The sequence below is a fragment of the Centroberyx gerrardi genome, chromosome 3 (genome assembly GCF_048128805.1).
Source record: "Centroberyx gerrardi isolate f3 chromosome 3, fCenGer3.hap1.cur.20231027, whole genome shotgun sequence".
Classification (NCBI taxonomy): Eukaryota; Metazoa; Chordata; class Actinopteri; order Beryciformes; family Berycidae; genus Centroberyx; species Centroberyx gerrardi.
The window spans coordinates 13,772,191-13,786,723 of NC_135999.1; the positions used below are offsets into that span (position 1 = coordinate 13,772,191).

The following is a 14,533-nucleotide window of genomic DNA, read 5'->3' on the forward strand; positions in this document are numbered from 1 at the left end:
TGGTCCTGTTTGGTCTCTCCTTTGCGTTGAATACTGCAGTAGCACTTTGGCTATACTTGGTCCTGAAATGTCTCCAGTGGGGTAATGTAAAGAATGTGGAGGGTGGGGGGTCAGATCTGGCAGGGTCTGCCGCGGCTTCATAGCACACACAGTCATTTCCATAATTGCTCACAATCAAACCAACCCCTCCTGGATTCCACCCGCTCCAGATTCCTGTAGATAAGCCGAGCTGGGGCTCTGGTGAGTGCCGGAGACCCCCAAGTAAGAACAGGTGCAGCTAATGTAACTGATTTCAGATTCTCTGTGTATCCAAAAGGGGGGCTGTTGTTTCTCCCCTAATTGCCACGGTTGGACATTCCCTTTCGGATTGCTATCGTGTGACTTTTCTGAAGAGGGGAATGAAAGAGGATTTGTCCCACATTTGGTCTTATCAGGAGACCTCAGCCAAATTAGAATACCTTGTGCGTAAGTGTAGGGCAGCAAAGTGCTGGGCATCGGGTCATGGTGTGAGCGGCTTTGACGTTTTTGATTAATTCATGCATGTAGCAAATTTTCCACTGCCATACAAATGTTCTGCCACTCTACAGCTACCAGAACAAACATTTTAGATCAGTTATGGAAACAAAGTTACATGACTCAATATGTGATATAACAGAGTATCCACAAGTTTCATATTGTCAGTGTCTTTGCAGAAATCTCTCTTGCCTCCTCCAAGTCAACTTCCTAAGAATTGAGAAAAACTTACAGATCATTCTTCGATGGAAACATATTAAGATTTAACAATATTCCCAATGCCTTGGCTTGGACCCATGACCCATCTGGAGGACAGTGTCAGCTGTCACAAAGAAATAAAAAAGGAAAAAATAGATTTCTATAGCTCATCAATCATATCAAATATTTGTCTACAATAAAACGTATAGAAACTATTTCTGATTACTATTTCATGTATTGGGCTGTGAATTCAGAGAAGGCTACTGTCTCATACACATTTTGTCCTTGGCCAATTGTCAATTTCAGTCACAATTTTGTAGTTACCATTCAAAAAACAAGTCGTTATTTTGTTTACATCTCCTCTAAATGTAAGATTGAAGTTGAATTATCCATACATTATATACGTAAAAGAATCAAACAATGAGTAATTCTTTACTTTTTCAGGAGTAACGAGCCCAGCACAAGCGAGGACACCTCGTCCTCTTGTTCTGCCAGGTAACCGTTTACCTCGACGTGGACGCGACCGGCCACATGCGCGCCCCCGCGGAGTCATACGTCACCGTGCTCGCTCCTCTTCTCGCGCGCTGGTTAAAAAGAAGGAGGAAAGAGCACGGGAAAACATGTGAGCGGTCTGAGGACTTAGTGAGAGAGAACTTTATTCTTATATGTTTTTGACCCCATGCACAAACCGCTGCTGAAACGGAATTTATATCTAAAGGAACGTCACAGCTCTTTGCAATTCACGGTGTTTGGGTTTTGACTTTTTTTTGTGTTCATCAGGATAAATTGTTATTGTTTTTTTCCATTTCTGAGTTGTACCATATAACCACAGCTTACACTAATTTATTTTAAGAGCTTTCTTCACAGCAGAGGATTCAAATTAGTAGGCCTGCTTTAATTAGGCTACATAGTCCATATAAAATACAGCCTATTTGCAATTTTCTTATTAAAATTGGCTGCAACGTGGAGAAATACAGCCCAATAAAGAAAGACATTTTGCATTGCAGGTTTACCCCACTGTTTTGAAAAAGGGGGACAGGTCTTGGGTCTGATAGTTGTACTTTTTTTTACTTTTTTCTTCATTTTCTTTTTTTTCTTTTCTTTCTTTTTTTTTTTTTTGTACTATGAAGCATTTGCAATTTGTGCTCGTTTTGGCTATCGCAGTCAACGTGTGGGAATGTGGAGACGCAAAATTCGGCGAAAGGGGAGAGATCAGCCCCAGGAGAAGGAGATGTTACGACGGAAGCATGCCCAAACGGCTGAAGAAACGGGAGAGAAAAGTGTTACTGGACGGCAGCAGCAGTGGAGAAGTTTGTCACAGGTTGTACCCCCGTGTGTCCTGCTGTCCCACCAGGAGAGCCGCCTATCAGATCCTCCACCGGAGGGATGCCCGGGTAGGTTAAGTCCACCACGTTGCGTTTCTTTCATTGTGAGAAACAGGAGACTGTTTTTACGGCCAAACGCCTCGGGAGACGCATTTATAACCCTTTCTGTATTGTTATTCTGCCTCTTATTGTCGACAGCTGAATTTGGGGATGGTTAGGGGAAATTGCCCCAGGCTACTTACCTAATGAGAGACTCGGGACCAAAAATCTCTATAATATTCCTACATTACTCCTATAGGGACTTATAATGTGTCTGTGATACTCAATGGTAAGTTTATAGTGACCTTATCGCACTTAATGTTTTTTTTTTCTCCCCAATATATCCTATGTTATTCTTATAATATCCCTATAATATTCCCTATCGTGCCTTAAAATGTGTATGTGGTACTTAATAGTGAATTTTTTACCTCATGCTATTTTTAATCTCCTATGGTATCACTATAATATTCCTATAATATTCCCATGGCCACTTGTTTTGCTGTGATATTTGTATCTTTCTTTTTTTTGTAAGGGTTGGTCTGTCTGTTTATTAGCTCATCTGGTCTAAAATGAAATTAATTGCCAACAAACAAACGCTTTCGAGGTGCTCAAATGCTGTTTTGCAATCATTTGTAGGATTTTCTTGCCAGGTGTTTTGCTTTATACAATCTGGTGCAACTCTAATTCAGCGTGTCCAATGCGCTTCAGCGTTACCATGGTAATCGGTCTCCGTTTTACGTTACTACCTCCCGCTACAGTCAGCCACACTGTCAGGAAAAAAGGTATACCGTTGTACCTTCTGTCGCTGGGACTGTACGTTTTGACCAGGAAGATACACAGTTGTATCTTTTATGAAACGTGGATCTTTTCTCTAACAGCAGCATGGACCTGATACCGTTTCTTCTCGCCCCTCGTACAGTTTCTTTAGTTAATTGCTTTCTCTGCCGTTTGTCTGCTCTGTCAGTTTTACAATCGGTTTGCCCGAGTCGATTTATTCACAGGGGGGGGGGGGGGAGTTTGGCGAAATCTGCCATGCACGTGTTTTTACGCTGCACCGTCGCCCGTTATAGCCGCATACATCCACTGCGATAATAAAAATAAGTGCAGAATGTTATGTAGGTTTGCAACTTAACTGCGCAGTTCGTGCGAAGGGAAAGGCTAGAGACATTCAACTTGCATTATGCGCCGACTCGCAGCAGAATGCGTTGGATCCTCACCGGGCTATTCTCATGTAAACCACTCCTCGAATCATTCAGTGGCTGGGTGGTATCTCACTTTGTGCCGCGACAAAAAGCCATATTGCATCATTTAATTTGCTCAAGTCATGCAAATAAGAGGGGAAAACTGAATGGGACGAACTCGACTTCTCCTCCCCACTACACTGCCCACACACGGAGCCCTTTTTGCTTATAGCAAAAGAATAACAACAACACCATTGTGTTTGTTAGTTTCACTAATGGGAGAAGCTGGAGAACATCACTCTCCCCCAGTCATCGGCCCTGTCCAAGTGTTAATGCCTTTGAGAGGGTGTGTGTCCTTCACTAGCCTATATCCCCCTGCCAGCCAACTTACACCTATTCCCAGAGGACAAGTGTTTTGTTAAAGCTTAGTGTTGGTTCTCTCTCTCTCTCTCTCTCTCTCTCTCTCTGACCATATGAGGTTTGCAGAGCCTCACAGATTGTTTACAATTGAATGACAAGTGATTTTTTTTTTTTTTCAAAGTGTGGCATTGTGTATTGATATGTTTGTTCCGGCAATTTCACTGACAAAAGCCAGTATGCAGATGCTATCGTAGAAATAAGCAATCCTGTAACAGCTGCTCTCCCACGTGAAGCTATACATTCACTTGGCAACTCTGGAAACTTTAATCTTCTGAAACAGCCTGGAAATACACTAAAGTGACTAATTTATTGGCATGCCCAGGTTTCTGATTTCTGGCACGTTTCCTGACCTGCTTCCCATTATTCAGCGTGTCCTCAGCAAAGGTGCAACAGTTGAGCCGCAGTGCCATTTTCTCTCTGCTTTTGAGGAACGACTCGCTGAGATTCAGCAAAACACAACAAACAAAGGTCCACTTGTTCTGGTTTGGATGATGGCAACATTGGAGCCCATCCCAGCAACATATGGGCACAGGGCATGGCTGAGAGCACACAAATGCTACTCTCCATGGACCTTGTGCCAGCCCATGGCACACGGAATCAATGGGCAATTTAGAGCAGGAGGGCAGGCATGCCCACAACACTACATGGCATTGGTTTAGGGGGCAAGAAGACAGAGGCACACACCACTCAAAACAGAGAGGCAGGGCTGCAGCCAACCTGGAACACACTTGTTTTTTGAGGAAAATGTCGACAATTAGATAAGAAAATAGGGAACAAAAAGGGGATTCAGCTCCAAACTGAGCTATGGAAACTCCTGCCGCTTTAATGCATCCTCTTTAATGCCCTACTGCATCCTTATACTGCCTACTGTGATGACAGAATAACTCGGATAGACATTACAGATTCACCCTCAAAGTTTCATACTTTCTGCCACCTGTTGGGCAAAGCAAGGCTCAGTATATGACAGAGAAACTGAATCTGTTTTTCCTCTGCCGCAGTCAGTTCAGCGATGAGAAGTGTAAGGCGTCCATATGTTGGGCTTGGGTCTGCTGGTCTAATTGACTTCGACAGACTGCTAATTTGTTGATACCAGAGTGGGAATGATGTGCCTGTCTATCTCTAAATTGGTGTTTACACATGGACCTCACACAGAGCAAAGCACTACCAGCCCGCTTGTCTGGCTGCCCGAGCAGCACCACTCTTGACCTAGGACAGATTACAATGTGTTTTATTACAGCTAATTTGTTATGTAAATAATCTTGCTAATTTCGTTAGGATTAACCTCTTGTGTGCTTTTGTTTAATGACCCTAAATAAGGTTTTGAAGCTCTTAGTTGACTTCATCCATTTAATTCCCCTAAATCTGTCAGACACGGGAACTGTAATTTCAATTTAACTGTTTGTGAACTTGGGTAAGCAAGCTGTGAATCTTTTCTCCAAACAGGCAGGGTCTCCCAACGTTAACATTTAACAAATTGGTATTAAGAGATATAGCATAGAATAGGATAGAAAGGGTATAATGTGTTTTTCAGCTTTAGTACCTCTGGTTTACATTACCCATAGCCTATTTTCCATTGCATCACCTAATTTGAGGTTAGCTTCCCTATAATTCAAATAGTATGAAAGGTGAACTGATGTTCGGCCACATGAGGCTGTAAAAACCCAAAAGGAAGATTCAAGAAGGAAGCAATAGCATCATAACCGCTCTTTGGGGCACATGGGCAGTGTGAATGGCGGTGCGGTTGTGCAGTCTGTTGTGGGTGAGATGTTGCAGACTCGCAGCCTGCATGTGTCATACTCCTAAATCTGTCTGTCTGTGACGATACTGTCTCCTCCTCATTCTTCCTCCTAGAGATGATGCAAGGAAAAGAAGAAACTGTCTGCAAACTGTTCAGTACATGACCGATCCTAACAAAAACTATCAACACTTACCGAACTGTCTGATGTAACATGTGGATTGTGAAGAGTATCAACAGACTGCATGATAATTTTGACGTTCAAGCCCAAACACAGATGCGTGTCTAACAGCATGTTGTTGATGCTGGTGGCCGGTTAATCAAACACTCGCACAGCACCTTGGGAAGTTTGTCAAAGTGCCATTTGTGGGTTAATATTCTTCCAATGTCTGCTAAATCAAATCTGTAAAACGAAAAGCATAATATCCTGGCATTTTCAGTATACTGACATTGGTGTAGTATGGCATGTGAAATAATGTCATGGGCAGTTAGATCTGGCGTTACGACGTGCAATGCTGCTTCACACGTTATTGCCTGTAAAACAGCAGATCTCACTGTGCATGTGTCATATAGGTGCAGGGTGTTGTTAACATACCGTTGCAGTTTCAATGTGTTTTTTTTTTTTTATCTTGAGCACATTTGGGTAGAGGTCACTGTTTTTCTGTGTGATTCCTGGGGCGGTGTTGGGTAATATGGGCTCTCAAATGGGATGGTCTGGTGAGGGTTGGAAAGGGCTCAGACACTTTTTATATTATGTTTATGTTATTACCTGAGAGGAACAAGCAACATGTTTCTATAAAATTGAAACCACTCAGTTTATAGTGATAGATTATGGAAATTATTATTATTGTTATTTGATAGCATTTCAAGTCAGTGAAGGTAACTTTGAATTACACATCTCATAGTCTGAGCATCTACATATCCAACAGCCACAACAATCTAGGTGGGTTTTTAACGTATTAGAGAAAAGAGAGTGAGAAAAAAACTTTGTGAGACTAACATTTGCCTTTAAAAGGTAATCTGGACTCATTGGGCTCATTTGGACACATTGACTCACTCTGCATAGTTTCTCAAACATATTGTCTTAATTTGTCATAAATTTATAATAATGGAGGTTTTAGAATATACACTAAGATCTAAACGTTCCCTCCTCTCCAGCGTGTAAAAGTAATATTTATGACGCTAATATTACCAAAACTTCCAGCTAATCCTAAACTACATGATGACTTGCCTGTGTAATGTGTAGTAAAACGTAAAAGTTAACAGACCGCTATTCTAATCAGGCATCGGTCCTTGTTGCGTGTGGTCTCCAGATTTTCTCCACCAATAACACGGAATGCGGACGTCTCCTGGAGGAGATCAAGTGTGCTCGCTGCTCGCCCAACGCCCAGGTGTTGTTCCACTCCTTGGACATGGATAAGACGCCACACAGGGAGCCGGACCTGCCGCGGCTCTGCCAGGACTTCTGCCGCGAGTTCTACTACACATGCAGGGGGCACATACCAGGTAATTACACAGATAGTAGTGATTATGGTGGTGACTTGTAGCAGTTTTGTAGCCCACGTGTGGTTCCCTGGTGATACACACACACACACACACAAACACACACCCATGCACACATGTGCTTGCCAACAAACCCACACAGAGGAAATACAAGGTGATTGAGATTTTAAGCCTATATTATTCTTGCTCATTTTCATCACTCAGCCATCTGAACTTAAACTGACATGTCTGATTGTGATGAATTGAAATTCACAGCAGGCCTCATCTCTCATTGAGAATCGGCCTGCACATGTAGAACAGGCAGCTTTTTGGACTTATGCAAGAAGTGGTGCGTCAGGAGTCTGGTCTGTGAATATTTATTTATCCAGCTCTTACCTCATCTGACCTCACCTCCATTCGTTGCTGAGCATGCCTCGCCAAGCCTTCCTCGCTCACTCGCTCCTTCGCTGTCGCACTTTAACGCGTTGGGGAAACGTCTCGCCACACGCGGCCCTCGCAGACACCACATCAGTTTGCTAATTAGTCTGCGCACTGTAGGTCTAGCAAAATAGCGGAGCAGCAGTTGTGTTATTTACGACACCCTCCCCTCACACATAGCGTTAAACCTCGCTGTGTTTATGGCACCAGGTGTAGAAAGTTTTGTTCTCTTGTTTTCTCTGTTCTGTTTGCTCTTGTCTCGCAAGTTGATATGAATCAATATGATTTCTTTTCCGAAGACATTGAGTGTAACATTGCAGGGATTTGAGGCATTTCCTCACACATGGATTTGAAAATATTAGAATCGCTGGCACATGTGGCAAAGGTGTGAAAACCCCTCTTGCTATTAAGCAAAATTCGCACATACACCAAAGAAAGCTGGGCTGGCTTGACTAGTGTGCCAGAAAACTGGAGCAAACTGAATGATTTTACGACCTGTTCCTTCATACTGCCCACCGGACTCAACCACTGGGGTCAGCACTATATTTGGGGAAGTGTAAGCACCCTAGCTGTGGTCTAGACATGACTGCCCTAACACCTTGCCTTGCCTTGCTCAGGCGCAAAGTGTCATTTAAAAAAAATGCTTCTCAAGCTTTGCCACCAGTTTGTTTTCTTTGGGGTAAATTCAGATGAATGTAAACATAATCAAAGCGTTGCTTTACTGGCTGCAGTCACCCCCCCCCCCCCCCCCCCCCCAGCTATGAGAGGTCTTCTATGAGAAGGCAGCACCCACAGAATAGGAGAAGAAACTCATTGATGCAACAGCTTTCCTGGTGGATCTGGTACTGTTAAGTGATAGGAGTCCATCTGCCCCCTGGAAGCATTTGGTCTTCAGAAGTATTTCCTTTGAAGGGCTGTTAGATCGCAGGTACCTGTGCCTTCAGAGTGCATTCCAAACGTGATCAAACGCTTTCGACTGTCTTTTCTCCTCCAGCCAAGTCTTCTTCCAATCTCTGTCGCCGCAAACTGATTAGATCTGCTGAGATTCGCAAACAGAGAACAGTTTCAAACGCACTTGTCTGCAACCCACCCACATGGTATGCTGCATATCAAGTCGAATATCAAACGCGTACATTCCACCCGAGTCCGTCCTGTCCCCCGCGAGTCTGCGTCTAATGGTTGTGCAGTGTGGTTGACTGCTGCCATATCATGTACAACACTTGAACTAGGATGGAAGCTGGGGAGACGGACTGTATGGAGGGAAGAAAGAGAGAAGAAGAAGGGCTGTCTGGAGTTACATTACTTCCTCATGAGCTGACAGACATATGGGCTCAGAGAGTTAAACCAAAAAGCTCAAGAGAAGAATCCAGAGAAGAATCCCCCCCCCCTCCCTCTTTTTGCCATCGTCCTCCTCCCCCTCTCTCCCTCTCTCCCTCTCTCTCCCCCCCTCAACCCTCCACAGATCAGCATATGTGGTGACGAATGACACATTTATTTTTCTACAAAGGTTGTGTGTATGTAAAACTGCTGAAGTGCATCAAGATGTCAAGTACTTTGGGTGGGCCACCCAGGTTGCCTTGGAAGATAACCAGATGGAAGTATAACTTTAGCGCTGGGGAGCCGGGAATATGGACAAAGTTCTCTCTCTCTCTCTCTCTCTCTCTCTCTCTCTCTCTCTCTCTCCTTTTCTGTCTCTCTCTCCTTTTCTGTCTCTCTCCTCTGTCTTTCTCTCTTTTGCATTCTCTCTTTCTTTCTCTTTCACTTTCTTCACTAGTCTCTTTTTACCTCTTTTTCTTTTTGGGGGGCAAAGTACAATAAAGCCGGGGCATAATTGTTGAAGCTGCACTTTGCTGCTCTCTTTGCTATATGTTATTATGGATGTTCTTGACAATAAACTGTCCAAATTGGATATCCCTCTAAATACGATAATTCTGGTTACAGAGTTAGTTTCCTCCTTTAGGATAATATCGTCTTTTGCATTCTTTTGGTGCCTTGTGTTTACAGTTTTTTTTTTATTTCATTGACAATCAAGTCTGAATTACCCTCATAATATTGAGAATTTTGCTAATTGTTGATCTGGATCTTAGCATGTGAGGCAGTTACACTGATTACAACCACAAACATTAAGGGACAATATGATTCTTCTTGAACACAGGCCCATTCAAAGTGCTGACCAAAGGTATTAAAGTGAAACAGTAGCCTTTACAGCATCCTTAACTGTCCTCCGGCTCCCATGAAACTTCCCTCTGGCCCCTGATTAGGCCATGTACTTAGCCCCCATTTCTCCATAAAGACATTTACTGGCCTGACTCTCACTTCAGCTTAGAGGCCTCCCACCTCCCCCATACTCCTCTTTCCTCATATCTTCTTCCCTTCCTCACTTACTCTTTTCCCCCTGCACCCAAGGTCCCTGACCAGCATGGTTAAGATAACTGCAGGCACAAGTAGGTGGGTGGTATAGCCTGGGAGAGCTGTGTGTGTGTGTGTGTGTGTGTGTGTGTGTGTGTATCTGTGTCTGTGTGTGTGTGTGTGTTTGATCTTCATGTTGTGTTTAGATGTTTGAGGGGATATCCTATCACCTCCAGTATTTGGTGCGGTCAGCCCTTGCGGTCGGTGTGTGGCGGGAGGGGGGAGATGAAAGGAGGGACAGGGAGAGTCCTGTTTGTGTTTTTATCACTGGTGTATTTGCTCTCCTCCGCCCTCTGAGGGTTTGACTAAGGGAAACAATATTGGCAAGGTTGTTTTTAGGTCGCAAAGGGCCTCTAAGATCCACTGCACACGTTGCTTTTTGCCCTCTGCGGTTTGCCTACAAGCACAATAAGAGAGGAGAGGAACCGTTCCTAGAACCTTGGAATAATGTTGTGACTGTGCAGGCGGGAGGGGTAGCTGTGTCTGATTGCCATGTTTACGCAGATCACTTTATGCTCTGGCACTGGACCATTTTAGGTAAACCAGCAGGTCCAAGAGAAATAAGGGTTGAAGGAATGGTGTGATGGCATTTTCGCTTGGAATTCCCAAACCAAAAGAACCGGGATACAGTCGGTCTGCATTTGGGGAACATCGCGTCTTTATTTGGCCGTGCGAGAAAAGAATATTCCTCACCCTGAAAATGTGGTTGTGTGCTTGGAATCACATGCCATCTATTGAACAGGTTGATTGTTGTCGTATAGTGTCTCGCATTTCACATGCTGCGCACATGTGTGGCTCAATAATACAAAACATCCAGGAGTTCTTCAAGCATCCCACATGAAACGACGGCATTTTCAGAGCTGTTGGAAGGGCAGAGCAAGTGGTGAAGGGCTTTTTTGTTTGAGACCGTTTTCAAAGTGCATTTTTGGATGGCCATGAATTAAAATAATGCTGAACTTTTTATAGCTCCAAATTTCTAGAATTAACACACAATTTTCCACAAAGAAGGCTTTCATCCACCATCCTTTGGGTATAGTGAATTGACCTAGATGTCTGCTGGTTTTGCCAGAGGATGGTAAGAACTGTGACGTATCCACAACCAGTGGATACAACTACAATGAAGTTTATTCTATTTCTCATTCAAATTTTATCCTGTTACACATAGTCTACTACAATCCCCAAAATACAAAACATGTATGTAGGGCGACGTCTCCTTGGAATGTGCGTAGCATGATAGGATGATATTGGTCTTCAACACAGCTTTACGTTATCCATGTGGTGTCATCAGTTTTCTATTCACTTTTCCATTCCACTTAGGTCTGGTAGAGACAGAGCTGGTAGGGATTCGGTGTCTTGCTCAAAGACACTTAAGCAGGGATCCTCCACTTGCAGGACGGACTTGCTAAACCATAGGACACCCTGCCACCCCACATATGACCCAAGCAAACTAGAACTCTCTTGCAACCTGCAAGGTGTTGCTCTAGAAAGGAGGTTTTCGATTTCTTGTTGACTGATCGGTAGGTAAATACTTCAAACGCTGGCAGCTGGTGTACACTGGTCAGTGAGAGGAGTGACACTATTGAGTGATATTAACAATCTTCACCAATGATTTCTTGAAGGGGTGCTCCAGTTTGAACAAATGCAACCTCATCAGTGACTACTAAATTTCTAAAACAGACTTCAAGGACAAACAGACACAGAGTGTCTCCATAGAAAAATAGGAATCCGGTTGGGCCGGTGGACAAACATCAGTTCATAAATCAAAATAACAATAGTGTGTAAACTAAAAGTGAGAATGCAAGTGTTTTTGCTCTCTGGAGGAGGCATGGTGTACTGCGGAGCCCTGTCTAATCTGAGATCCATTTGGTTTGGCCCAGTTTCTCTTCACTTGTTCATTTCTGCGCAGTCTAGCCAGGATTTGGTTTGGCTCATCAAGCATAACTCCAACCCTCCCCAACACATGAGCACATCCACACGCTCTCTCTCTCTCTCCCCCTCTCCCTCTCTCTCTCACACACACACACTCACACACACACACACACACACACACACACACACACACACACACACACACAACCCATACATGCACAGAACTAAAGTACCATAAACACAACTTAAAGACAATGTTCATGGGATTTTCTTGGTTTAGAGGGCTGTATGGCATTACCATTTGAAGCCAGTGTATGAAGTCACTTAGGTATGCAGTATCTCTGTATGAGACCCTCTGTCTATGTCTGTCTCTGTTGTGTTTGCTAGAACTGTTCCAAGCCGATGTGGATGAGTTCTGCCAATACTATGGGAGGAGAGATGGCAGTCCATGCTTTCCAGATTTTCAACGAAAGCAACCACGAGGGCAAGATTCCAACTACTTGGGAGATGAGAAAATAGAAGATATCAGCAGGTTTGTAGCCTGACTTTTCAAATGTTTTATTCCATTTGACGTTACACTTTGGAATACGTGCATATTATTATTTTTGGTTTTGAAAATGTGTTTCAGTCACCTGACCTTTTCAGCATTCAACACTTTTGGGTTCAGATTCATAAGGTTCTACTGTGATTTTGTTTTTGTAGCAGCAGGTGTAGCCCCAGTCATATGGTGTGAGTTCACTGGTCCGTTGTGGCCCATACTTTCAGACAGAATGCTACGCCATCTCTCCTCTGATCCCAAAGTTTGTTCAGAGCGCATTTGCTCAGCTTTGGCCACATAATGAAAATGCTTATCCTGCGTCATTTGGGCTGCCTCCCTCACAGCAAAGGTCTGTACATCACAGAGGGCTTTGCCCTTTTGTCTGTGAGGGGATGCCTTTCATCTCTGTTTCCCCTGAGGCAAGATGGAAGCTCAGTAGCCGGGCAGCATACAGCATGTTCTCCTCAATGGCGGTTACCAACATTCAGTCAGATAACCTCCAAAAATCAAAGAGTGAGGAGTTAAGGAGTCATCTTCTGAGAGGTCTAGTCAGGTTAATGACAATGTGGCAGGACTCACTTGTGTTAGAGACTACGACACAATGCCAAGTTTGAGTCACTGTTATTGGCTAACATTACGTCTTCATCAGAACTTCCACTTCAAAACCAAGGCACGAGAGCGAAAGAGCACACCTGCTAGTCAACTGAGACACATCTCGATTACTTCATAGCCCCAGACAGGAAAGTAAAGTGACAGTGGGATTTAATTGGGCAGTTTTTCTGCAGACGGCTATCAATGGAAAACTTCCTGCTTGTGATTGTGAATGTCTTTAAACAAATGTAGAAGACCAGTTCTGCCCTCATGTGTTAGTTTGGTTGAATAATAGCTTTTGCTGTTCCTGCACATCCTAATTAAAGTAGCATCATATATTTATATTTATACCACCCCGCTGAATGGGTGATTTTTGTGTAATCTATCTTTATTTTTATCACAGGTTATGTTCCCTTCCACATACTACAGCACCACTTCGACTTCTCCCATGCCCCTCTAGCTCATAACTGGATTATTCACCACCACCAAAGATCTCTGACTTTTTGTATCTTCTCTGGTAACTTAGGAAACACAAGCACAACTGCTACTGTGCCCAGGAGGTGTTGAGTGGCCTCAGGCAGCCGGTGGCCGTGGTGCATTGTGGGGACGGATCCCAGCGCCTCTTTGTCCTGGAGAGGGAGGGAATTGTCAGGATACTCACCCATGAGCTGGAGCTGCTCAAAGAGCCCTTCCTGGACATCCACAAGCTGGTGCAGAGCGGCCTGAAGGTAGGATTGAGACCGCCTTCACACTGTTACCCCCTTCATGGTTAATAATGGGTTCCTGCGTTCCTGCAAGGTTTGGCAGAGGTGATTTGGATACCGATATAAACAGGGAAGAGAGAAGGAAAGACACTTTTCTGTTTGAGTATGAAGCCTTTGTACCACTACATTTCTAGAGAGTAAGGTAATCATGTGGTAGAGAATTGCCTTAACAGCAGTCTTTACAACAGAGCTGTTCACACCTAAGTAAACGACCGGCCTATTTTTGGTGTCTGTGTGGAACATCGCCCATGCCAAGGCAAATCCCCTAAAAGTGGTGCCTGCTCACTATTAACATTCAATTATATAATTACACCAAACAAGCAGCCATTCATCAATTGTGATCGCGGCTAACTATTATGCTATTATCTGCTAATTAACTGTACGTACACATTGTCCTCATTACTAATTTTCTGCTAATTCTCACAAGATGGGTTAATGGCTTTCTTAATGTCTCCCACATTGTCCCTATATAGGTTCTTATGCCCCACATGGTGACTGACTCTAATATCCCACATGGTGACTAGAATGACACATGGTAATGCGACACAGCTCTCACCACACACAGCAGCACTTCACCAACTGTCTGTCAGGTTTAGCTCATTCCTTCAACCAACCCTGTCCACACTCTCTCCCTACTGCGCAAAAGAAAACATTTTTATGCGATGTCTCTGGCTACCAACTTTGCTTTCTCTCTCCCTCAATGTGAAGTAATGAGGGGTTAGTTACATATGTAGACAGAGCAGAAGAAAATACTCTCCATGCCTTGAGGTTTCTGCTAGGCACAAAGCCACTGACATGTCTCTACTTCTGAGGGGAATTAGCACCTATGTGGCATTTATTTTGTCTGCCTGACCTCCCACTATCATGGAAGTCTGCCTTCCAGACATGGGGACATGATAGAGACTGGGGTGTCCGGGGCACGCAAACTCCGCCTGAAACATATGTTCTACTGCTGTTTGGCTTGGCACCCTGTCTGAGGAAAATACAACCATACAAGACAATAACAAAGAAATAAAGTTGAATAGGAAGTT

At 43.8% G+C, this 14,533-nt stretch overlaps 1 protein-coding gene across 1 annotated transcript in view; it reads left to right on the forward strand.

The window, feature by feature from the left end:
- The first annotated feature begins 1,361 nt into the window (after window positions 1-1,361).
- The window catches only part of hhip (hedgehog interacting protein), a 34,775-nt gene continuing 21,603 nt past the window's right edge, over window positions 1,362-14,533 (forward strand). Inside the window, exons 1-5 of the mRNA XM_078281822.1 lie at window positions 1,362-2,105; window positions 6,725-6,917; window positions 11,997-12,145; window positions 12,666-12,667; window positions 13,265-13,466. Coding sequence (XP_078137948.1) covers window positions 1,836-2,105; window positions 6,725-6,917; window positions 11,997-12,145; window positions 12,666-12,667; window positions 13,265-13,466 — 816 coding nt within the window. The 5' untranslated portion in view covers window positions 1,362-1,835. The remainder of the gene's footprint in view (window positions 2,106-6,724; window positions 6,918-11,996; window positions 12,146-12,665; window positions 12,668-13,264; window positions 13,467-14,533) is intronic.